This window comes from Rosa rugosa, chromosome 6 (genome assembly GCF_958449725.1).
Source record: "Rosa rugosa chromosome 6, drRosRugo1.1, whole genome shotgun sequence".
NCBI classification, from domain to species: Eukaryota; Viridiplantae; Streptophyta; class Magnoliopsida; order Rosales; family Rosaceae; genus Rosa; species Rosa rugosa.
In genome coordinates this window covers 41,692,567-41,716,051 of record NC_084825.1, presented here as the reverse complement: position 1 = coordinate 41,716,051, position 23,485 = coordinate 41,692,567, and the positions used below count along the sequence as shown (strand labels likewise).

The window sequence follows — 23,485 nt, the reverse complement described above, 5'->3', positions numbered from 1 at the left end:
TCAGCCTGCCATATATATATATATATATATATATATATATGCACGGCTAAATGTTTAAGCATGTGTTTGCTTATGACAAATGAGATTGGCAACTGAGTTCATTTAAAAAAAAAAACCAATGAGACTTGCAATTTAGTTCGAAAATTGGGTTTTAAAAACCTCTCACTACCAGAGACTACCATATCTAACAAGTAATCCATACAGTAGTTAAATGGGGGTTTTGCATGTTCCAAGGAGGACAAATTTTTATATAGACTTTGATCTTTGATGAAAGTATAGATTGACTTCAGAAACATTCTATAGAGATTCTGTCAGTTATTTATGGATCAGTGGCTTCGACCCAAAATTGGATCAACATAACTTGAGGTCTTCTAACAAAAGCTCAGTTATTCTTCTTACTCACATATAACTAAGCCTAATGCACATAAGACACACAGCCAAATAGACTCACTCATATCCCATACAAACTACAAAAACAATAAAAGCTAAGCCTATATATGCACATAAGACACACCGCTAAATAGACTAGCTCATATCCTAGCCTATACAACTGCAAATTTTAGCATATAAAAGAGAGGGATCGGATGTCGACTTAAACCACAAGTAGATAATTGTACCCTACTCATCATAATCAGAGTCAAAGGCAAAGGAGTGTACATAACAGAGCGGTGGATAGCAAAATCACTACATAAAGAAAAAACAGCCGAAAGCCAAACAATCAACATTCAACAAGAAACTCTTAATAAACTAGGCAACAGCAGCTATTCACTTAAAAGAAATAGGAAAAAAAAGAAATATGACTAAACTCCTCTGTAACTACAAGGACTACCTTTCCATTAATGAGCTTCAACAGTTTAGATGCATTCTCAAATGCCGACTCATGGAGCTTCAATTTCTTGCTATATAGTAATACTAGCCTTAAAACAGGTTTTCTGACACCCATCAAGAAAAAGGACAGACTAACAATCACAAAATACCTGCCTCAGCGAAAAAGGACAGACTGGTTCTATAATTGAGGCACACAATGCGAAAAGAGTTAACTTACCAGCCTCAGCGGACAAAGCTATGAAGAACTGATCCATTCAAGACCCCTGCAGAATCCGGAGACCAATCTGGTTCAAAGACTCGGGAATTCAGAATTTCGGTGCTCATTGATGTGTACTCATCACCCACAATTTTAAATGATATGACATGAATGCGCAGCTTTGGAGTCTCACTGCCTACATTGGTCCGAACTGGCCCCCATGGTTGCCCCCAGGTCCGAGCTGCCCACCATTTTGAAGGCTCATTGTCTACATCGATCCGAACTGCCCCCCATTGTTTTTGTTTAACACCTATAAAAACACAAGTCATAGCAGTAAAAATAGTAAGAGCGTGTTTACAAATTTCTGGTCATGTACTCATGTATATATGTACAAAATTATTTGTTACCTGTGGAGTCAAATTTGGCTAGGACACAACAAATCTTTCTTTCTCCTAAATCCACTAAGCTATGCGTTATGTTGCGAGTGAACTGATCTCCATCATCAGGGCATTGCCACACAAGATGTGGAACACCCTCAACAGCCGCATAATGATGGTCGTCCGATTCCTTTTCCAACCAAGTCTCTGAGATTCCACACCCCTGTGGAGTCAGGCGATGCATCATTATCTCCCACTTCCTTGCAGACTCATTCCATGCGAAGTTAAAAAGCATTCCTTTGGGTGTAGGAGACACTCTCACGTACAATGCTCTCCCTCTGCCAAGGATTCCGGGAGGAATTCCACGAATTGTAGGCCAAAACTTTTCGACTGCAAATGGAGGCTGCCCCCACTCAGTAGTCGCAAACTCCGATAACTTAAGGTTAAACATGTATACTTCACTATACACACTACTGGAGACCCATAACATGTTTTCCAACAGAGCGTACGAAAAATAGAAATCATCTTCATTATAACCAGCAAGAGGTTTTGGCGCATAAGGGTCGCGCAGCTGGTCCAAACCACTAGGATCAAGAGACTGCATCAGAGGATGATCCGGAAGCCGTAACCAACGATTTTCATTCGGGTTAAAAACCTCAAATGCAAGAGAGTCACAAAAATTCGACATAGAGGTGCCTAGGGCAAACAAGCGACCCTCAAACTCGAACATCATAGGCTGAAGTTTGCCAGAACTGAAGTTCGGCATCATGTTTGGCTTGATGTTAGGGTGCGGATCAACTGTCGAATCCATCTCAAAGACATACAACTCCGTGCGAGAACATCTTGGAAACCACAAATGTCCTTTGTGTCTTAACTTTGACGAAGAGGGCAAACAGCCGCCCCCGAAGACAATTCGAGAGCCAAAGACACCACAACCCATGTGGAACCGAGGAAAAAGCATTGGTTCGGTTACAATGGTATCCATGGGCTGACTTTGCAATTCTGCCAGCCGCTGCAAGGAAGCATGTCTCTCAAATAGTTCTGCCAGTTTGATTCGGTACACAACGTACCGACGGCGCTTACTGTCATAGTCGGCCGTACATACGTATAGGGATTTCTGCTTCTCCATTGGCATGCACCTCCTCACCTCTCTGACTCTTATTTGCCTATTGTAATCTTCAACTCCTTCCCTTTCCGCTTCTCAGTTCCGGAAAGAACTTGCTTACTTGTTAACGGAGGAGAAGAAGCAGCCAAGGCATATTTTGTCTTCTTCAAATCCTATCAAATCCTTAGTTCACCATATATTTTCTTTTGCCCTAATGTTTTAGAAAAACTGGAAGAAAAAGAAAATTAACATAAAGAAAAAAGAGTAATTAAATAAAAATGGACATATTCCATTGTAATATAAATTAATGGACATATTCCATTGTTGGAGGGACTTGAAATTTCATTATGCCGTGATTACTCAAGGAAATCTCTAGAAGCAATATCGGGCGCTCTTAATTGCCCTCTTTTGACATCATTCAAATTGAACAAATGGTTACGCCACCAGTCTGAGGATGAAGCACTTGCTGCAGAAACCATGCATGGTTTACACCGCTTCCAGCTTGTTAGGGACAAATAACGCCTTGCGAAAAATTCTTGATGGCTGTCCTCAGCTCGAGTCACTTGATGTCCGCGGATGTCGCAAGCTTAATCTAATGGGATCTTCGGGAAGAAGACCCTTGGATTCCCTTGAAGACTATGAATTAAGGAATATGATGAAGTCGATCTAGCTATATGATTGCCCTCAAGGGAGTGATCATGTGCACTCTAGTGATTTTACAAAATTTGTTCTACTTTCAGTCTTGAATGTTGAGGTTGAATCTTTATACGGCAGGTGGCTATTCGCAAGGGAAGACAGCCTGAATGTACGGCTGGACATACATTCATGTTCAATATTTAGTTGACTCATTACTTCATTAGCTATATTTCAGATTGCCTTATTGCCATACAGCTATAGTACATTTACCACACCTGCAATTTGAGTGTAGGAGGGCTTTTCGTTATATAGATACACCTTCTATGAGTCCTAAATAATAACATGACATAATTCACGACTCAACAACATATTGCAACAAAGAAAAAGTAGATGAAGCCAAACTAATGAGTCAAGTAACTTTAAGTTGGAGCACAACCGATCTGGATTCTGGACAGAAAAAGAATGCATGCTTTGTGCGTAGTAGTACATGTCATACTTATATGTAGCCACTTAAACAAATTCGAACATTATTGCTATATATATTTCTACAAATTAAGGTCCGCTTCCAATCACCACTCTCCTGTCCATGGACCTGGAGCTGGGGCTGGAGGAGAATCAGAAAAAATCCCTGCAAATAGAATGAAAGCACACACAATTTAATCTTCCCGAGAACTAATAAAACTGTTTATAAGTACTTGATAATAAATGAAATTGCATGAACTAGTTACCACATAGAAGGAGGTTATCTGGTGGCGGGCGCTCCTTAGCAGGGTTAGGATCAGCATCAAAAACTCGTACGTAGAGTTCTTGTCCCAAGTACCAGTGCTTCAGTAGTTGTGACCTCAAGTTCCACATTCCAGGGTTGTCTAGGAATGCATACACTGCAGTCCATGCTCCCGGGTACACTTGCACGGTTGATCTTACAACAGGATCGTAGAGGTTGTATGTGCTCCGTGATTCTGTAGTCCAATCTCCAATGCCGAACCTGCTTGTTAATATTTGACAGGATCAGACTAGTGTCCAACGTACCTGTTTTGCATTACATGCTCAATTTTCGGGATTTGCTATTACTCGGTTTGGACCTATTGATTAGATGATCGATCAAGTGAGAGTTTGCAAGCATAATGTTTGTGGTTTGGTTACTGTATGCACACTATAATTTGCTTGAAGCTTTCAAAATGTGTGGCATGATATTTTGGTAAACTCTCAACCTCATTAGTGGATGTAGTTGAGAGCAAAAGGTGTGTGATAAAAGAAATGAAAGAAGCAGGGTATGGTATTCCTTTCTAAGCAGGGTATGGTATTTCTTCATCATGTTTTGCCAAGAGAAATTTGTGGAGTCCACCACCGGTCATCTAGATTCTAGATCAGGTAAACTGGTACTGAGAACATTGAATTTTCAGATCATAATATGCCATAATAATGTGTCTAGCTATCAAGAAATATTAAAGCTAATAGAGGCTTACCCAACCACAAAAAATCCGTAACCATCCAAATGCCAAGAATCCATGGCAGCCAGGTTGTTTTTAAACACTATTTCTATCCACCCTTTGTGGATTCCAGTCACTACAGATACTCCATAACCAGCATCGGGGTTGACTGATTTCACTGGAAAAGAATCAAGTTGATACACGCCGGAACCATTGACAAAGTGATCAGCGAGTTTCAGCGGGGTCGTTACAGTGTCATATGACACATTGTTGACAACATAACGTGGTAGATTATGAATTTGAGCCACTGTACTTTCTAGGACGAAGGTTTGGGATAGGGTCACATTTGAGACGTTGAAGCTACCTTGTGGATTGGGCCTTGCAGCTCCAGCAGTTAAGTTCCACCTGGTCATGGAAAAGTTAATTGGGGGAGACACATCAGAATGTGTGTGATGAAACTAATCGAAAATGAAGTCTGTGTAGAAGAGGAAAAACACTCTCTCGCCACAAAGACACACATGTTATGTTGTTCGCCTTTTAATTTGAACCATTCAACATATGAATTCTTATATTAATGAGCGAACGAACTTAATGTTCTAACAAGTCCAATTTGAATCAATTCTGTATTTTACCTAATAGACCGGGCCTGGTTCATCGAAAAATTGACATCAAATGGGTCCGGCCCTTCTGGCAGCGGTCCACCAACTGTTGAGACAGAATTCGAGTAGTGCAACACCCCTATGCCCACCAGGCTGCTAAAATCAGAGTTGTTGAGCAGCTTGGGAGATGCCACCATGTAATAGTCAGCCTCATCTTGATTTGCTGTGACAAGAACTGAGTAGGATTGACCAACATGTACGTCCAGAGATTCCAAAGTAATCTGATTAGTATATGACCCTTCTGTTTCGACCAACACCATTTGATGGTTCTGAATCCTGAAATTGAAACTCACAGCATTCCCTACATTTGATATTCTCAGCCTGTATGTCTTCCCTGCATATGTAACAAACATGCAATCATAAATATTTGATCACACTATATTTCATTATATAGTAGATACATATAGCTCTCAATCCTAGCTAAATGTACCTTGTGTGACATCGAAGGACTCATGGTCTTTTGACATTTGATTATCTAGAGGGCCTTTGCCATTCATCAACATAATATCTGGAAAGGTGTAATAAGCCGTCTCGCTAGTATCCATCTGTGACCTAATTGTCTGTTCCAATTCCATGTCCAAAAAATAAAATGTAAGCCTAAAATGAAATTGAAATTTGAACTGAAGCTAATTGGTCATGATGTTCACGAATAGAATTTCAAGTGAAAGAGACCTTGTAGCTGTCATAAGACCAATCACCAATGAGGAGATCAAATTCGGCCTCTGGTGCAGGGAAGGGGACGGCAATGACATTGCGGTTGATAACACGAATAGCTCCAAACCCTCCAGCAGCCTTATGGAAGTTGATGGATGGAAAGTAGAAGAAGCTGCCAATCTGGTCCTTGGTTTGGAACACATAAGTCCAGTTTGTACCAGGTAGAATCGGACAATTTGTTCCTGAAACTCCATCTTGCCATGAGTTTAGCCTTTGCTGTATACCATTCCTACACCACCACCACAATCATTTCTCATTGTTAACTTAAAACGTTTGAAATTGGGTCTATGCAAAATTAATTGTTGTACAAAACTGTACATACCATGTAAATAGTAGAGGCTCATCCATGTTGTTAAAGACATTGACATGAACAAAGTCATTGGTTGTGGCATTGATAAGAGGCCCTGGAAACTTCCCATTTATGGTGATGACCTGCTCAACAATTAACACAAGCACAGGTTCAAATTCTCTAACTGTAAGAAGAAGCAGAAAACCGAGCAAATTAAAAGCAACCGGTTCTTACAGGTTGATCCATAGACACAGGCTTGATGGTGCTGTCAAGGGTCACATCCCAATCAAGATAAATATGAATAGCATTGGCTCTAGCAACAAGAGCTAAAACCAATATTGCGCATTTGATCAGGCCAGTATAGGCCATTTTTCTCTGTTTCGGGTCTACTGCGTCGTGCTAGGAATGCAAATGGACAATGTAGCTTATATACGTGAATAACAAGGAAGGGTTAGAGAGGTGAAGGTTCATAGAGGGAAGACAAAAACCAGGATAAAGGTAACAGCTGGAAAATGGTATCAATCGGTGATATCAAACTCTTTCTTATTACTGACTGTATAGTAGCATAAAAGATTAGTGACCAAACCAACCAAAGCCGGCAGGTTCAAGCTGAACAACCAGAGTACAAGAGGAACTGGTCACGGACCATGACATTGTTTTGATCAACCTTGGGGGCTCAGCTAGTTGACTCCTTCAAGACTGTAACAAGCCCGTTTTCTCAGAACCCATTTGTCCTCTACTAAGTAATCTTTTCATATTTAAAACAAATAATATCCACTTAGGTAATGGAGTTCGCTACATGACCAAACAAAAAGAACGCTGAAAAAGTTATGAGGTACCAAAAATTGTTCAACGAGCTAACTTGTAGTCCAGTAATATTATTTTTCTCTTTAGTGAAAGAGGTCTTAAGTTCAAATTCTCTCTTTATCTTATTAATGAGAAAATAAAATGTAGTTGCACATTCATGTAACGAAGCTAGCTAGTGAGGCGGTGAGGCCCATCAACGAGCGGTGTAATAATGCAACAGGCACAAATGATTGTAGGAAATAACTAGGAATAATTTACAAACCAAACAAATAAAAAAGCCGTATTTATTTCATTCTTACTATTCACGAACCTTATTGTTCCGAGAAAATACAATTATAAATCATTATAGGTTTTTGGCATAAAAATGCTTTGCCATGACATTTTTTTTTTGGGACTAATGCTATAGCATTATACCATTAGACACCACTTCAATGTCACCAGTATTGTCACGCCCCGAATTTTGAATAACCAATTCAAATCCGAAACATGAATAAACAATTAATACAAATACGTTCTGAATTTTTTTCTCACAAACAAACACACCACTCGCCACTCAACACAAAAACTCGAAAACCTCGAGTTAATTATCACAATTCACTCTTACAAAGTAAAATTGCAAAGCTCTAAATGAGCATAACAAACCTCACAATATAATGCTGTAATTCACATAACACTACTCTAAGCAGCCCGATCACCGTCCTGGTTCTCCTGACCTGTAGGATTTCCCGCTACACAATTTGAATAGTGTACCGGGAGTTGCAACAACACAAAACCCGGTAAGCTTTTTACAGCCAGTATGAGTAAACAAGAAAGAACTGTTGATTTTAAATTACAATTCTTATAACTCAACAACACAACCAACAATCTCAACATCCACGACGCAAACGTCAAACCCATTCAATATCACCACTTTGGTCCTATCTCACAACACTATCACCACTTGGGTCCCATCCCATAACACGTTAGAGCTCTAACTGCCTCGTTACCTCTGACACCTTGGCCTAGGGTCAAGCAACGGCAAAAATACTTCGGTTAACACTATAACCGTCGCGCTTTGGACATCCCCGTCCTCAGCACCATATACTTCGGTTAATAATAAACCGTCGCGCTTTGGACATCCCCGTCCTCAGCACACAACTTCGGTTAATAATAAACCGTCGCACCTTGGACATCCCCGTCCTCAGTACACAAACACTCCGGTTATCCTTAACCGTCGAACTTCGGACACCTCATCCTCAGAACCCTACATTCTCTGACTCTATACATCCTCCAATGTAAATCATGAATATTAACAAGAACTCATCAATCATGTTCATCACATATAAATATGGTAAGTCACATGTCAATTTATAATAATTTAATCATCTCAATTTCACACTCTTCAATGTCACGCCATTCACATATAATCACGTAAATATATATATACGTAATTATCCGCTCAGGGATAATCACTAATACCAACTATAGTTCACACAAGAAAATCGTGAAATTCATTTTGTATAATTAAAATCATTTTACTTACCTATGGACCGTAATTGATCAAGTCCATATGATTTTAAAACAAATATTTATTCCATAAATATTTTCACGCAATTACGACAAAATAAGGTAATTAAATTTATTCGGTTCGTAATATGAACCACGTGAGGTTTACTCACCTCTAAATTCCCGCTGCGTCTTCTTAACAGCTCAAAATACAATTTCACGAATCGTCCGCCAAATCAAACCGTCGATCACCTAATCAAACATGACCTTAACTTAGCAAATAACTCAAAAACATAATCAAACGACAATCCAACGGTCGGATTGAAATTAAATGATGATCCAACGGTCGGATCCTCACGGATCGCCTTCCTAATCACTGTTTTGCATTTATACGAAGATCCAACGGTCGGATCTTCGCCCATGACTACACAAAGCCACTGGGACTGTCATAAGATCATCATATCAAAACTACAAGTCCATCTGACGGTACTAACTTCACAGATCACAAATCTAACGATCGAAATCGATCTAAACTTAAAAATTCATAACTTAATCATACGATATCCAAAAATTGCGTATAATATATCGAAATGATCGTATTGAAATATAGAATCTGAAAATGTACAGAAACCATATTTTTGATCCCCGGAGGTGGCCGGAAAGGGCCGCCGGAGTTAGTGGCAGAGCCGCCGCCGACCACCACCAATGGTGTCGGGGCCGGGCTGCTCTTCTTCCTCTCATCATGCTTGACAACTTTCATAACTAGCACGAAGTCTGAAAATGACCGGAAGGGGTCGAAAATTACCTTGAACAGTATGAAGGTGGCCGGAATTTTCCAGAAACCGGCGAGAAACTGCAGAAAACGGCGAGCTCCAATTCGACGTAAAAACGTCAATTTAAGGCTTCGATTCCTTCTGAAGAGTTGTTAAGAAACTCAAGAAGAACTCACTGGTTCAAGAATCACAGAAAAATATGGTCTGTAGCTCGAGATATACCGATCGAAAGCTTCGGTGGTCGGAAAAATTCCAGAATTTTGCAGAATCCGGCAAGGCTTGATTTCGACGTCAAAACTTCAATTTCAGGCTTCGATTCCTTCTAGAGAGTTGTTAAGAAACTCAAGGTGAGTTTACCAGTTTAAGAATCACTCAAAACGATGCACTACAACTCGAGATATACCTATCAAAAGCTTCGGTGGTGGTGGAAAATTTCCAGAATCCGGCGAGCTCCAAAATCGACGTGAAAATTACAACCTCACGCCTCGATCCCTTCTGGAGAATTGTTCAGAACTTCCTTATGAACTCAACAAGCCAAGAATCACAAGAAACGATCGTGTATAGCTCGAGATATCTTGATCCGAAGGTTGGTTGTTCGATCCGCACGGGTCGAGCTCCGACGAACGTGAAAACGTTCGATCCAGTTCCGATCCTTCTTGGTGCTTGTATAGGAAGATGAGGCGAGCTCAATGAGCCAAGAATCAAGTGAAATGGTGCTCTGTAGCTCGAGATATCGAGTTTGGAACGAAAACGAGCTAAACCGGACTCGGGGTCGCCGCCGTCGCTGCCGGCCGTGCCGCCGCGCAAGGTTACCTCCGGTAGCTGCGCAAGGTCGAGGCGAAGCCGTGGAAGGTGGTCTGAGGTTGTTTGGTGGTCTGTGGTGGACGGTGCAGCACGATGAACAAAGCTCTGTTTTGTTTCTTCGACTGTGACGAGAGGAAACGAGAGAGAGAACGAGAGAGAAATAGAGAGGAAAGGAATTAAGTTTCTGCTGTCGGTCGATCGAGTGTCGGCAACAATTCATAGTGCTCTAATCGACAATCATCATGAAAGGTAAAGAATGAAATGATCATGTTCCTTGCTTTTGATTAATTATAAAAATCCGGTTATTACAATCTACCCCCCTTAAACGAATTTCGTCCCGAAATTCAAGCACCCAATTCCACAAAGAGCTGTGGATACTTCACTCTCATGTCAGACTCTAACTATAGAATCTCCATCTTTTCCAAATCTGTAGTAATCTACAAAGCCTCAGCCCTTTGTATAAAAATACATTCCTATGGCCACTAAATCCTTTCATCACAAACGTAAACTCACAACACAACTGCTCAACATCACTCCACATCAATTACACAAAATCATCACATGGATCATCACATAGATCATCACTTAGATCTTCACAGAGATTATCTCATAGATCCTCACATAGATCTTCACCCTGTACTGGCATACAAGCACAGTAAACACTCCCACAAAGCGTTTCGCTACTCAATTAGCATCACTCAAAACAAATCATCCCCAAAAGCACGCCAATAAAATATGTCACCGAGTGACGATGACTTGGGCTTGCTCAATCCTTGGCTAAGCATTAGGGCTGGCCAATTGGGCCGAAGAAACCGAACCATTCACATTTCGAACCGGCCCGAACCAATTTGGGTTTAACATTTGGGCCTACCATTCGGGCCGAACAATTGGGCTTAACATTTGGGCCTACCAATCGGCCCACCGACTTCCAGCTCGGCTACGGTATGAAATTGTACATACCGTAGGTATACCGTATATATGTATGCATACCGTACAGACCGTATATACGTATGCATATCGTACAACTGTATATACGTATGCATACCGTACAGACCATATATATGTATGTATATCGTACATACCGTATATACATCCGTATATCAAGCATATACGAGATCCAAAAATATTTGTAAGAGGTAAGGTTCGAACTCCCGACCTCGAACACGAAGGTTTTGCTCCCAACCACTGAAGCAAGAGCTGCCTTCATTAATATATGCTCACGTGTTATATTTATTATGTCATAAGCGACATAAATAAAATAACAGGGAAGACAAGGTTCGAAACCTCAACCTGCCGCACGAAACCTTTTTCCCCCAACCACTGGAGCACAAGCTGTGCTTAATATAATGTGTACAAATGTTATACTTATTATGTCATAAGCGAACATAATAAAAATAAACGAGAGGCAAGGTTCGAACCTCTGACCTCTTGTACAAGAGCCTTGCTCTTCAACCACTAGAGCACCAGCTGCTCTCGTTACTATCCATGCAACTTCTTTTATTTATTCTATCATAAGCGATAGAATAACGACAAACTGTCGGTACACTCCACGTGCCACGACACGTCTCTTCCGTGATTTACGGAAAGCAAATCACTTTCGGCTAAAGCTGTCTGCCACAGCGTCTCGAGGTTCGGCCTGTCCCCTTACACGCTCTCCACGCGCCAACAACTTTTCCGGGTTTTCGGATGACTTTAATCCAACGCGTAGATTGAATCTCAGAGATCGTCCATCCAACGGTGGAGATCTGCTCACCTCGTTCTATAAATAGGTGCATCCTGGAGAAAAACTGTTCACACCAAAGAAAAGAATTTTTCCCCAGCCATTCTCTCTCAAACTCTGCAGTCTTCCTCTCGAAACTCAAATCCTTTCTTCATCAATTTCAATCCTTCTCTTCTGATCTTCTCTCCCATTTGAAGATTCGATTTCATCTTTCCTCTGAGAATCTCAGATCTCCAATCACCAGTTCAACAACTCCAATCCTTCTAACAAAATCTCCCTCAAACACTAAACCATGTATTCCTCGATATTCACATCCTCTCACCTCATGACCCAAGAGCCACGAACTCTGCAACTAATGGAGCTCCAAACCCCGCAACAAATGGAACCACAACAACAGCAACCAACAGAGGAGGGAGGAAACACCCAAGCAGCTGGAAGTAGTGCCAACATGGATTTCTGGCGAAGCCGTACCAGGTGGATTCCTACTCCAGAACAAATAAGAATCCTCAAGGATCTTTACTATGTCAAGGGATTTAAGTGCCCAACTACAGAGCAGATTCACGAGATCTGTCTCCAGCTGAACCAGTATGGGCATGTTGAGGGTAAGAACATTTACTTTTGGTTCCAGAACGTCAGGGCTCGAGAGAAGCAGATGAATAGGTGTAATCAGGCTGCTCCAGTGCCCATGAGAACTAGTTCTCTTGGTACTGGTAGATCCATTGATCTCAATTTTGGGTCCACTGGTTCTACTGGTGCTGGTGGATCCATCGACATCAATTTTGGTCCAGCTGGTGGATCCATTGACATCAATTTTGGGTCCACTAGTTCTACTGATGATGGTAGATCCATTGATCTCAACTTTGGTTCCACCTATTCTACTGGTAATGAAGGATTTCTTGATTTAAATTCTGTTTCATATTCTTCCTCACACTTCAACACTAATACTAGTACAACTCTTTTGGCACAACAGGAGGACAAACATCCCTGCAACAACGAGGAGGAGATCACCAGGAGGTTCAAACTCTTCCTCTGTTCCCCGTGCACGGCGAGGACGTCTTTGGTAACCTGAAGGCTACTTCCGAGGAAGGTAGCGCTTTTGGTTACTATTCTGGTGGCTCAGGCGGTTACCACAGTGGCTCAAACGTTTCTCTTGAGCTCAGCCTCAACCCATCCGGAGCTGCTGACTAGGCTTAGTATAGCATAGTCCTCGCTTTTTTTTTTCTTTTTTTTTTCTTTTTTTTTTGTAATATAAACTCAATAAGATGGTGTGCATGTTTTCTTTCCTGTTTGTTTAACCAACAACAACACCAAGGATCGAACCTTGGTCACCCAATACTGTTTTCAAAACCATAAACAACTCTACTGCACACATCTTTCATAATGATGCAATAAAAACAATCACTCAAAACCTAGCAATCAATTAAGTCACACAGAGGTCAAGCTAGTATCCTCTGAGTCAAACCAAACACAATAATTTCGTCGCTAGAATTAGGGATTAATAAAGCTAAACACTTCCTGAGTTAGTTAGGAAAAACCCACATCTTTAGAGTTACACTTACAACTCTAAAAAAAATCTCGATCATTCCATCTATCAATTGCTTCAACAAGCAATATGTACCATCTTAGCATCCACTAATCGATACTGGTACAACACTCAGTATCTCACCCACGAATCACCTCACTGCTCATTTGGTGGTAAGTCAACATCTAGTGGTCAAAATTCTGTGATTATAGCACTTCACACTAACCACGTCATAATCCATAATCTGTCCTCACAACAGTATCTGGCCTCATAAATTAGTTATACAACCCTAGCACTCCTAGAGTTGAAAACAACGTTATTACCTAAGCTCATACATCAACACAATGTCTCTTCACAGTCAATCCTATCACGAGGTCATATCAATCTTTCCATAAGTCAACCATACACAAAATCCATCATAGTAACAACGAATTATGCATCACTACTCAACAATAGTCAGTGAAGCAGCACTCCACAATAATTTCCAATACCATCCGCAGACCTCAAACCACACCCCGACATTTAGCTAATATATAGTAGCTATCCTAAACACCAAACAACTGAGCATGAATGAATGCTCCATTATAACACAATTCCATCACTAAGCAACCAATAACTGCTAAGTATTCTTCAACTCAAAACATCTGCATATCCAACTAATGGAAAGTATCACAACTACTAGTCAAATACTCGTAACGACTTTAGATACAAGCATTGGTCAAACACCATGACCCCAACAACCAACGACTACAATGCACATAAGGATACTGTTTTTCGTGGAAACCATCCTCAATAACTCCACCAGAGTTTAATCCAAAGGTTCCCATTCCTCAAAGGTTATAACTCAAAGAAGCTACACAAACTCCACCACTTCACTTACAAAGTCAACCTATGCCATGATCACTTAACATACTACCCTTATTAAAGGTAACATAAGTATCTCCCAAATTACATCACTACACTCGTACACCAATATAGTCTTGAGAATTCTGTCTCATAATCTCTCACACTCCTATCATCTTGAGTTGGTGAGATCAATTCTCTTTTCAACTATTCCTAGGGTCTTAATCTCTTTCACCATTTCAACCCAAGAATAACATCCATCACATCAACTACAGGTAGACTAGGCAACTCAACCTCTAATGCCTCCACCTCATCCTCAACTGTCTCCATAGAAAGATCCTGTCCCTACATCAGACTCGACCTCTACCTCACCGACTCATCAGAGTTAAATCCAGAGGTTCCTATTCCTCGAAGATCACAACTCGCGGAAACTAAACTTATTCTAATACGAACTTAGTAGACAACTCTACCGTCCTACGGACTTACACGTTGTCTAGACCCCATACTAAGACATACCCAATGATTATACCAGTACCGAAGAGTATATGATGGGGATCCGCTGCAGACGGGCCATCACTCGGGAGGTACTGATTATCACCAAATATGTACCTTACGCTCTGATACCAAACTGTCACGCCCCGAATTTTGAATAACCAATTCAAATCCGAAACATGAATAAACAATTAATACAAATACGTTCTGAATTTTTTTCTCACAAACAAACACACCACTCGCCACTCAACACAAAAACTCGAAAACCTCGAGTTAATTATCACAATTCACTCTTACAAAGTAAAATTGCAAAGCTCTAAATGAGCATAACAAACCTCACAATATAATGCTGTAATTCACATAACACTACTCTAAGCAGCCCGATCACCGTCCTGGTTCTCCTGACCTGTAGGATTTCCCGCTACACAATTTGAATAGTGTACCGGGAGTTGCAACAACACAAAACCCGGTAAGCTTTTTACAGCCAGTATGAGTAAACAAGAAAGAACTGTTGATTTTAAATTACAATTCTTATAACTCAACAACACAACCAACAATCTCAACATCCACGACGCAAACGTCAAACCCATTCAATATCACCACTTTGGTCCTATCTCACAACACTATCACCACTTGGGTCCCATCCCATAACACGTTAGAGCTCTAACTGCCTCGTTACCTCTGACACCTTGGCCTAGGGTCAAGCAACGGCAAAAATACTTCGGTTAACACTATAACCGTCGCGCTTTGGACATCCCCGTCCTCAGCACCATATACTTCGGTTAATAATAAACCGTCGCGCTTTGGACATCCCCGTCCTCAGCACACAACTTCGGTTAATAATAAACCGTCGCACCTTGGACATCCCCGTCCTCAGTACACAAACACTCCGGTTATCCTTAACCGTCGAACTTCGGACACCTCATCCTCAGAACCCTACATTCTCTGACTCTATACATCCTCCAATGTAAATCATGAATATTAACAAGAACTCATCAATCATGTTCATCACATATAAATATGGTAAGTCACATGTCAATTTATAATAATTTAATCATCTCAATTTCACACTCTTCAATGTCACGCCATTCACATATAATCACGTAAATATATATATACGTAATTATCCGCTCAGGGATAATCACTAATACCAACTATAGTTCACACAAGAAAATCGTGAAATTCATTTTGTATAATTAAAATCATTTTACTTACCTATGGACCGTAATTGATCAAGTCCATATGATTTTAAAACAAATATTTATTCCATAAATATTTTCACGCAATTACGACAAAATAAGGTAATTAAATTTATTCGGTTCGTAATATGAACCACGTGAGGTTTACTCACCTCTAAATTCCCGCTGCGTCTTCTTAACAGCTCAAAATACAATTTCACGAATCGTCCGCCAAATCAAACCGTCGATCACCTAATCAAACATGACCTTAACTTAGCAAATAACTCAAAAACATAATCAAACGACAATCCAACGGTCGGATTGAAATTAAATGATGATCCAACGGTCGGATCCTCACGGATCGCCTTCCTAATCACTGTTTTGCATTTATACGAAGATCCAACGGTCGGATCTTCGCCCATGACTACACAAAGCCACTGGGACTGTCATAAGATCATCATATCAAAACTACAAGTCCATCTGACGGTACTAACTTCACAGATCACAAATCTAACGATCGAAATCGATCTAAACTTAAAAATTCATAACTTAATCATACGATATCCAAAAATTGCGTATAATATATCGAAATGATCGTATTGAAATATAGAATCTGAAAATGTACAGAAACCATATTTTTGATCCCCGGAGGTGGCCGGAAAGGGCCGCCGGAGTTAGTGGCAGAGCCGCCGCCGACCACCACCAATGGTGTCGGGGCCGGGCTGCTCTTCTTCCTCTCATCATGCTTGACAACTTTCATAACTAGCACGAAGTCTGAAAATGACCGGAAGGGGTCGAAAATTACCTTGAACAGTATGAAGGTGGCCGGAATTTTCCAGAAACCGGCGAGAAACTGCAGAAAACGGCGAGCTCCAATTCGACGTAAAAACGTCAATTTAAGGCTTCGATTCCTTCTGAAGAGTTGTTAAGAAACTCAAGAAGAACTCACTGGTTCAAGAATCACAGAAAAATATGGTCTGTAGCTCGAGATATACCGATCGAAAGCTTCGGTGGTCGGAAAAATTCCAGAATTTTGCAGAATCCGGCAAGGCTTGATTTCGACGTCAAAACTTCAATTTCAGGCTTCGATTCCTTCTAGAGAGTTGTTAAGAAACTCAAGGTGAGTTTACCAGTTTAAGAATCACTCAAAACGATGCACTACAACTCGAGATATACCTATCAAAAGCTTCGGTGGTGGTGGAAAATTTCCAGAATCCGGCGAGCTCCAAAATCGACGTGAAAATTACAACCTCACGCCTCGATCCCTTCTGGAGAATTGTTCAGAACTTCCTTATGAACTCAACAAGCCAAGAATCACAAGAAACGATCGTGTATAGCTCGAGATATCTTGATCCGAAGGTTGGTTGTTCGATCCGCACGGGTCGAGCTCCGACGAACGTGAAAACGTTCGATCCAGTTCCGATCCTTCTTGGTGCTTGTATAGGAAGATGAGGCGAGCTCAATGAGCCAAGAATCAAGTGAAATGGTGCTCTGTAGCTCGAGATATCGAGTTTGGAACGAAAACGAGCTAAACCGGACTCGGGGTCGCCGCCGTCGCTGCCGGCCGTGCCGCCGCGCAAGGTTACCTCCGGTAGCTGCGCAAGGTCGAGGCGAAGCCGTGGAAGGTGGTCTGAGGTTGTTTGGTGGTCTGTGGTGGACGGTGCAGCACGATGAACAAAGCTCTGTTTTGTTTCTTCGACTGTGACGAGAGGAAACGAGAGAGAGAACGAGAGAGAAATAGAGAGGAAAGGAATTAAGTTTCTGCTGTCGGTCGATCGAGTGTCGGCAACAATTCATAGTGCTCTAATCGACAATCATCATGAAAGGTAAAGAATGAAATGATCATGTTCCTTGCTTTTGATTAATTATAAAAATCCGGTTATTACAAGTATATAAGTTGGAATGAAAACTCAAGAACACAAAACTCAAATCGGCACTATTTGGCGGGACTGCTCTGCTCCATGCGTACTCTGTTAAAGCCACTACTAGCACAAAACCCATGTTACATCTTAGACTATGCACCAATTTTCCAGTCCTTAACTGGCCAAAACTTGTTGAAGCTAGGCCAACAGGTCCACAACCATATGGTCCTGCGTGGCCTCGAACCCAATGCCTATCTTGGCGCCAAAATGGTTGCAATGTACGCCAGCTCTGGTGATCTTGACTCAGCTGTAAATGTGTTTCATAGAGTGAAGTACCCATCTCCACTTTTGTATAATTCGATTATTCGGGCTTATACTCTTCATGGTTACTCTGCGAGAACTATGGAAATTTATGGTCAGATGCAGTGTTTAGGCCTAAAGGGTGATCATTTTACCTACCCTTTTGTGCTCAAGTGTTGTGCAGAGTTGTCGAAGATTTGGATAGGGAAATGTGTTCATGGGCTGAGCTTGAGAACTGGGTTGGAGTCTGATATGTATGTTGGGACTTCTTTGATTGACATGTATGTGAAATGTTGTGAGATGGGGAGTGCACGTAAGCTGTTCGATGAAATGTCTGTGAGAGACGTTTCGTCGTGGAATGCGTTGATTGCCGGGTACATGAGAGAGGGTGAGATTTGTTCTGCTGAGGAGTTGTTTGGACAAATGAGGTGCAAGAATATTGTGTCTTGGACTGCTATGATATCGGGGTATGCGCAGAATGGGCTGGCTGAGCAGGCATTGAGTGTGTTTGATGAGATGTTGAAGAAAGATTCGGAGGTTAAGCCGAATTGGGTGACGGTAATGAGTGTTCTTCCTGCATGTGCACATTCGGCTGCGCTAGAGCGGGGGAGGAAGATTCACAAGTTTGCTAGCGGGATTGGTTTGGACTCGAATGCTTCCATACAGACCGCGCTGGTAGCTATGTATGCTAAATGTGGGAGCCTTTCTGATGCTCGTCAGTGTTTTGATAGGATTCGTGGAAGCGAGAAGAATTTGGTTGTATGGAATACTATGATCACTGCTTATGCATCCCATGCACGCGGATCAGAAGCTGTGTCCACTTTTGAGGACATGGTGAGAGCCGGTGTTCAACCTGATCATATAACATTCACTGGATTGTTATCTGGATGCAGTCATTCAGGGCTTGTTGATGTTGGCTTGAAATACTTCGATGGCATGGAGACAATATACTCTGTTGAACCAAGAGTTGAACATTATGCTTGTGTTGTTGATCTATTGGGTCGTGCAGGGCAATTGATGGAAGCAATGGATGTCGTAGATAAAATGCCAATGCAAGCAGGGCCAAGCATTTGGGGTGCACTGTTATCAGCTTGTCGAAACCACCCAAACTTGGAAATTGCCGAAACTGCAGCCAGAAATCTCTTCATTTTGGAACCAGACAACAGTGGCAACTATGTCCTGCTATCTAATATATATGCTGAAGCTGGCATGTGGAAGGAGGTGGACAAATTGAGAATTCTATTAAAATCTCAAGGGATGAAGAAGAGCCCTGGAGGCAGTTGGATAGAGGTCAATGGGAAAGCCCATCTGTTTCTTGGTGGAGATACATCTCACTCTCAAGCAAATGAAATTTACATGTTACTGGAGGAGTTACCGAAAAGGATGAAGGCAGCTGGTTATGTACCTGACACTAGGTTTGCTTTGCATGATGTTAGTGAAGAGGAGAAAGAACATAACCTTACAACCCACAGTGAAAAGCTTGCCATTGCCTTTGGACTTCTTAATACCGATCCTGGAGCAGTTCTTCGTGTGACAAAGAACCTTAGAATTTGTGGAGATTGTCATACAGCCACCAAGTTCATATCTAGAATCTATGGGAGGGAGATTATCGTAAGAGACGTGAATCGATTCCATCACTTTAAAGATGGGCACTGTTCATGTGGAGATTATTGGTAACAAAAAGGAGCCTTCCACATGAATCAGAATGTGTGAAAACGTTTGAAAGATGTCATTAACCGCATTCAGATGGATATAACAAATCCCCAGCGACACATCCTGCTTCGACAATGTTGCCAAAGGAAGAACTAGAGCCAGGTTCGAAGCTATATTACGATGTTAATGACTGCAACAAGCTGATCATTCTGGCTTCAGAACTGGAAGACATTCATGAACCTTTAGAAGCTGATGCAAACCATGGTTTGATCGGCAGAGAGGAAGCTCTTGTTTGCTCGTTGTTTTCTAACTGACATCCCAGAAATCCTCAAAGACCATGAATTTTAGCTAATTTGAAATGGTGGTGGCAGTATCCGAGTTGGGTCATTCAAGTTCGAGTGACATATTCAGCCTTGTTTTGCGAAGTATAAGATTTTTGATGGGTAAGACGAAATAGAAGAATGCTTGAGTTGCTGGAGGTGGTACAACTCCTGTGAGCTAAGGTTAGATTCTGGTCCATTTTATGGGCCTTACTTTGATTGTAATTTTATTTGACATAAATAAAGCTTTTATTCTCATCAGCAAAAGCCATGTGTACTCTCATAAGCAACAGAATTGAACACATACGAAATTCTGGAAAAGAATGAATAGATGATAAAATTGCTCAGAACAAAAAGAAGGATGCAAAATACAACTTTCCATGTGCACATTTTAAGCTATTTTCTGTATTGTTGCAGTTTCTGTACATCTTATGTAATTTATAGACATTTGTAGATACAGTCATACAGAAGCATTATTCTCTAACAAACTCTAAATCTTGAAACGCCCTAAGCACTCGAGCAAACCCTTGACATCTGCAGAGTTCAATAACCTAGCTAGAAACTATTACGAAACCCCAAAAAAAAAAAATCATGGAAGTGATGACAAGGATTTTTGAAGATCCGAGTCCACCTAAATTGCATTACACCAGTTTTTGTACTGGCATGAACTAATGTTCTCTATTGAGAGCAGCAATTGCCGCTGCAAGGCATCAGGTCTGCTTCTTTCTGCTTCAAAATTTGTCTCTTCACGTCCACAGATCCACTTTCCAGTAAACTTGGTACCTCCAGCATCTGTAAAACCAACAAATTGGGTAGAACTTAGAAGACTGGTGATGTGTGATTAGATGAAAGCCTTGAAGCATGTGAGGTCTTAGAGATTCTAAATGTGAGATTGATACCTTCAATGTGAGATCTTTAAAGCATTGCTGAACATTTTCTTTAGTTTTAGCACTACATTCAAGAAACAAACATTTATGCTCCTGTGCAAGTGCCATCCCTTCTTCTCTGGTTACAACCCTCTCTTTATCCTGGAAAGTTTTGCACAACACAATCAGATTTGAGTATTTAGCAGGCACTCTTGTATATGTAGGAAACCACAGCTAGCAGAATCAAACTTACCCTGTCAACTTTGTTCCCGACTAGAATTTTAATGCAATCTTGATTGGTGGAGTACCGGTCTACTTCCTTTGCCCACAGATTCGATAAATTTGTAAAGGTTTCTCGCCGTGTTACATCATACACTGCGATTGAAATCAAATGAGAAATCAGTCCGATTTTGATTTGTCATTGTTCAGCTAACGCTCTGATATCAATTAGCAACTCAACCAATGAACAGAAACAAAAATATACGTAGCTTCCATGGCTGAACACATATTTATATGATGTGAACAGCAGAAACATGTGTAGACAATAGACAAGTCAAGAATAAATGATCAGTTCATAACTCAGACGATGCAGAATTTGTAAATGAAATGACATACCGAGAATGATTCCATGTGCACCTCTGTAGTAAGAGCTTATTACTGTTCCGAACCTCTCCTGTCCAGCTGTGCGCAAAAGCAACACAAAATATTCACAAACCAATTCCATTGAAATGGCGAATGAGGAAATTCAAAATCCATTATTGGATACCTGTGTCCCATATTGTTAGCTTCAATCTCTTCCCATCAATTGAAAGCTGTTTGATCTTGAAATCCACACCTGGAAAAGTGAAATGGTTGGAACAGAAGATCGATCAGCACCAAATATAATAACAATCAGAGAATTCAAAGCAAGTATAACTTTTAGAAATTTTCCTTGAAGTTCAACATTAAGATATGCAATTGTATAGAAACAGAGCGCTCATAAGTCATAATCATGGAGCTGATCAGGTATACAAATACAAGTATGGCCTTATAATTTGGTTATTTCCATCTAGTGGTGATAACTTATAAGACTCTTCATAAGTTCATATACAAAGACAACAACGAAATGGAAAGAAAAATCAATGCATGCCACCATTGGAGTTCATAAAGTTTGCAAAGATACAGAACTCCAGTATTTCACAAGATATGGAACCCAATTAAGTACTTGGACATGTGACTGAGTCATTAATTTCAAAGAGAACATGGAAGAGCTAAAATCTGAAGGGGGATGAAAGAGTATTAGTAGCAGTAGTACCAATTGTAGGAGAAAGGTCTTGAACAAAGTTGGAGATGAAGCTCAAAAGAAGACTGCTCTTTCCAACACCAGAATCACCAGCCAGCAAAATCTTGAATGAGTAATCATAATTTCTTGGTGAACCCTTCATTCTCTCTCTCTCTCTCTCCTATCTCTCTATGTATATATATGTTCTTCTAATACTCTCTAGTTTCACTGATATTTCTCTGGTTCTAATCTTCTCTTAAAATACAAAACTACAGAGACAACAGAGAGAGAGAGAGAGAGAGAGAGAGAGAGTCTTAGAATTGCAAATAGGAAACTTCCTGAGGTACAAAGACAGGTGTTATTGGCGGGTAGCTAATACGTGTACACTGTATATGAGTGAGTGAGTGAGTGAGAGAGAGAGAGAGAGAGAGCTTAAATATTCAAGTAATTTGTGAATAATTCAAGTCGGTTAAGAACTTAAGAATGATTGCAGATTTGCAGTCCTGTAATTTGTGCAAATGGATTTGGCAGGTTATTAGGACACAAACTTCCTGTTTCTTGAACGGTTTTTGTAGCTTTCTTAGCCCTTACGCCGGATTTTTTGGCAGCTAATACTTGTCTCCTTGTGCGTGTCACACACTATAAAGCACATTTAGCCTAAAGGCCTTCACATTTATTTGCGTCCCAACAAGACTTGTGAACTGTTAATAGGGAGGAGGGAATAGGGTTTCTCACGGAAATGATAGTGAAAGATAAGCAATAGACTAGAGTTCACAAAAAGAGAAATTCTTAGGTAGCGACTTCCCCACCACGTGGATATAGAACAAGCTAAAATCTTGTTTGTTTAGCATGAAAATAAGAACTATTTTGATTTATGAGTTTAAGTAAATATAAAAAATAGGGGTTTTGTCCATTTACACCATTTTTAGAGATCCCATTAAGTTTTTTTAATTCTCTCTTACCCAAAACATTCTAAGGAGGTCTTCCCTAATACCCCATTAAGATTTTTTTTTTGTTTTTTATTTTTTTTTAATACCATTTTACCCTTACCCCTTTGTTACTTAGAGAGAGAGAAAATGGAAGAGAGAGAAACCATGGGAGACTTCGCCGGAGCCCGGTCACCGACCGCCGGAGTCCGGTGACCGGCCACAGGATTCCGGTCAACTTTCGCTTGTTTCCGGTCAACGGTCGCCGGATTCCGGTCACCGGCTACCGGCCACCGAAATTTGCTGAAAATCTCACCGGAAAATTTTTTTGCCCCCAATAGACGACTATCAACCATGTATTGCCCCCCAATAGACGACTATCCGCCATGTATTGCCCCCCAATAGGACTTTCAGTTGCCAAAATGAGAACTAATCTCCC

General features: G+C 40.9%; 4 protein-coding genes across 4 annotated transcripts; 1 reads left to right on the top strand and 3 right to left on the bottom strand.

Annotated features, from left to right (window-relative positions):
* Positions 1-837: 837 nt before the first annotated feature.
* Positions 838-2,714, bottom strand: LOC133718839 (uncharacterized). Its single transcript, XM_062145714.1, has 2 exons — positions 1,432-2,714; positions 838-1,334 (listed from the first exon to the last, which is right to left on the bottom strand). Exons 1-2 carry the CDS (start codon positions 2,534-2,536, stop codon positions 1,051-1,053), a joined length of 1,389 nt encoding a protein of 462 aa, XP_062001698.1. The 5' UTR covers positions 2,537-2,714; the 3' UTR covers positions 838-1,050.
* A 798-nt stretch (positions 2,715-3,512) lies between these two features.
* Positions 3,513-6,653, bottom strand: LOC133717078 (monocopper oxidase-like protein SKU5). Its single transcript, XM_062143712.1, has 8 exons — positions 6,469-6,653; positions 6,268-6,377; positions 5,904-6,174; positions 5,662-5,791; positions 5,205-5,565; positions 4,609-4,977; positions 3,871-4,127; positions 3,513-3,770 (listed from the first exon to the last, which is right to left on the bottom strand). The coding sequence occupies exons 1-8, from the start codon at positions 6,601-6,603 to the stop codon at positions 3,712-3,714; spliced, it is 1,692 nt and encodes a 563-aa protein (XP_061999696.1). The 5' UTR covers positions 6,604-6,653; the 3' UTR covers positions 3,513-3,711.
* A 9,077-nt stretch (positions 6,654-15,730) lies between these two features.
* LOC133717873 (pentatricopeptide repeat-containing protein CRR2, chloroplastic-like) lies at positions 15,731-20,262 on the top strand. Its single transcript, XM_062144620.1, has one exon. It carries the CDS (start codon positions 17,820-17,822, stop codon positions 19,695-19,697), a length of 1,878 nt encoding a protein of 625 aa, XP_062000604.1. The 5' UTR covers positions 15,731-17,819; the 3' UTR covers positions 19,698-20,262.
* A 214-nt stretch (positions 20,263-20,476) lies between these two features.
* On the bottom strand, positions 20,477-22,415 carry LOC133717874 (ras-related protein RABC2a-like). Its single transcript, XM_062144622.1, has 6 exons — positions 22,154-22,415; positions 21,626-21,694; positions 21,475-21,540; positions 21,113-21,234; positions 20,893-21,021; positions 20,477-20,785 (listed from the first exon to the last, which is right to left on the bottom strand). The coding sequence occupies exons 1-6, from the start codon at positions 22,281-22,283 to the stop codon at positions 20,672-20,674; spliced, it is 630 nt and encodes a 209-aa protein (XP_062000606.1). The 5' UTR covers positions 22,284-22,415; the 3' UTR covers positions 20,477-20,671.
* Positions 22,416-23,485: the final 1,070 nt, after the last annotated feature.

What these genes read in the sequence shown, in the direction of transcription:
- LOC133718839 (XM_062145714.1), bottom strand. Translation starts at nt 2,536, where the DNA reads ATGCCAATGGAGAAGCAGAAATCCCTATACGTATGTACGGCCGACTAT. An exon ending in AGCCAAATTTGACTCCACAG is followed by an intron (nt 1,335 to 1,431) that starts GTAACAAATAAT and finishes GTGTTTTTATAG; the next exon opens with GTGTTAAACAAAAACAATGG.
- LOC133717078 (XM_062143712.1), bottom strand. Translation starts at nt 6,603, where the DNA reads ATGGCCTATACTGGCCTGATCAAATGCGCAATATTGGTTTTAGCTCTT. An exon ending in GAGCCTCTACTATTTACATG is followed by an intron (nt 6,175 to 6,267) that starts GTATGTACAGTT and finishes GTGGTGGTGTAG; the next exon opens with GAATGGTATACAGCAAAGGC. An exon ending in AACCAGGCCCGGTCTATTAG is followed by an intron (nt 4,978 to 5,204) that starts GTAAAATACAGA and finishes TTCCATGACCAG; the next exon opens with GTGGAACTTAACTGCTGGAG.
- LOC133717873 (XM_062144620.1), top strand. Translation starts at nt 17,820, where the DNA reads ATGCGTACTCTGTTAAAGCCACTACTAGCACAAAACCCATGTTACATC.
- LOC133717874 (XM_062144622.1), bottom strand. Translation starts at nt 22,283, where the DNA reads ATGAAGGGTTCACCAAGAAATTATGATTACTCATTCAAGATTTTGCTG. An exon ending in GCTAACAATATGGGACACAG is followed by an intron (nt 21,541 to 21,625) that starts GTATCCAATAAT and finishes TTTTGCGCACAG; the next exon opens with CTGGACAGGAGAGGTTCGGA. An exon ending in TTAAAGATCTCACATTGAAG is followed by an intron (nt 20,786 to 20,892) that starts GTATCAATCTCA and finishes TTGGTTTTACAG; the next exon opens with ATGCTGGAGGTACCAAGTTT.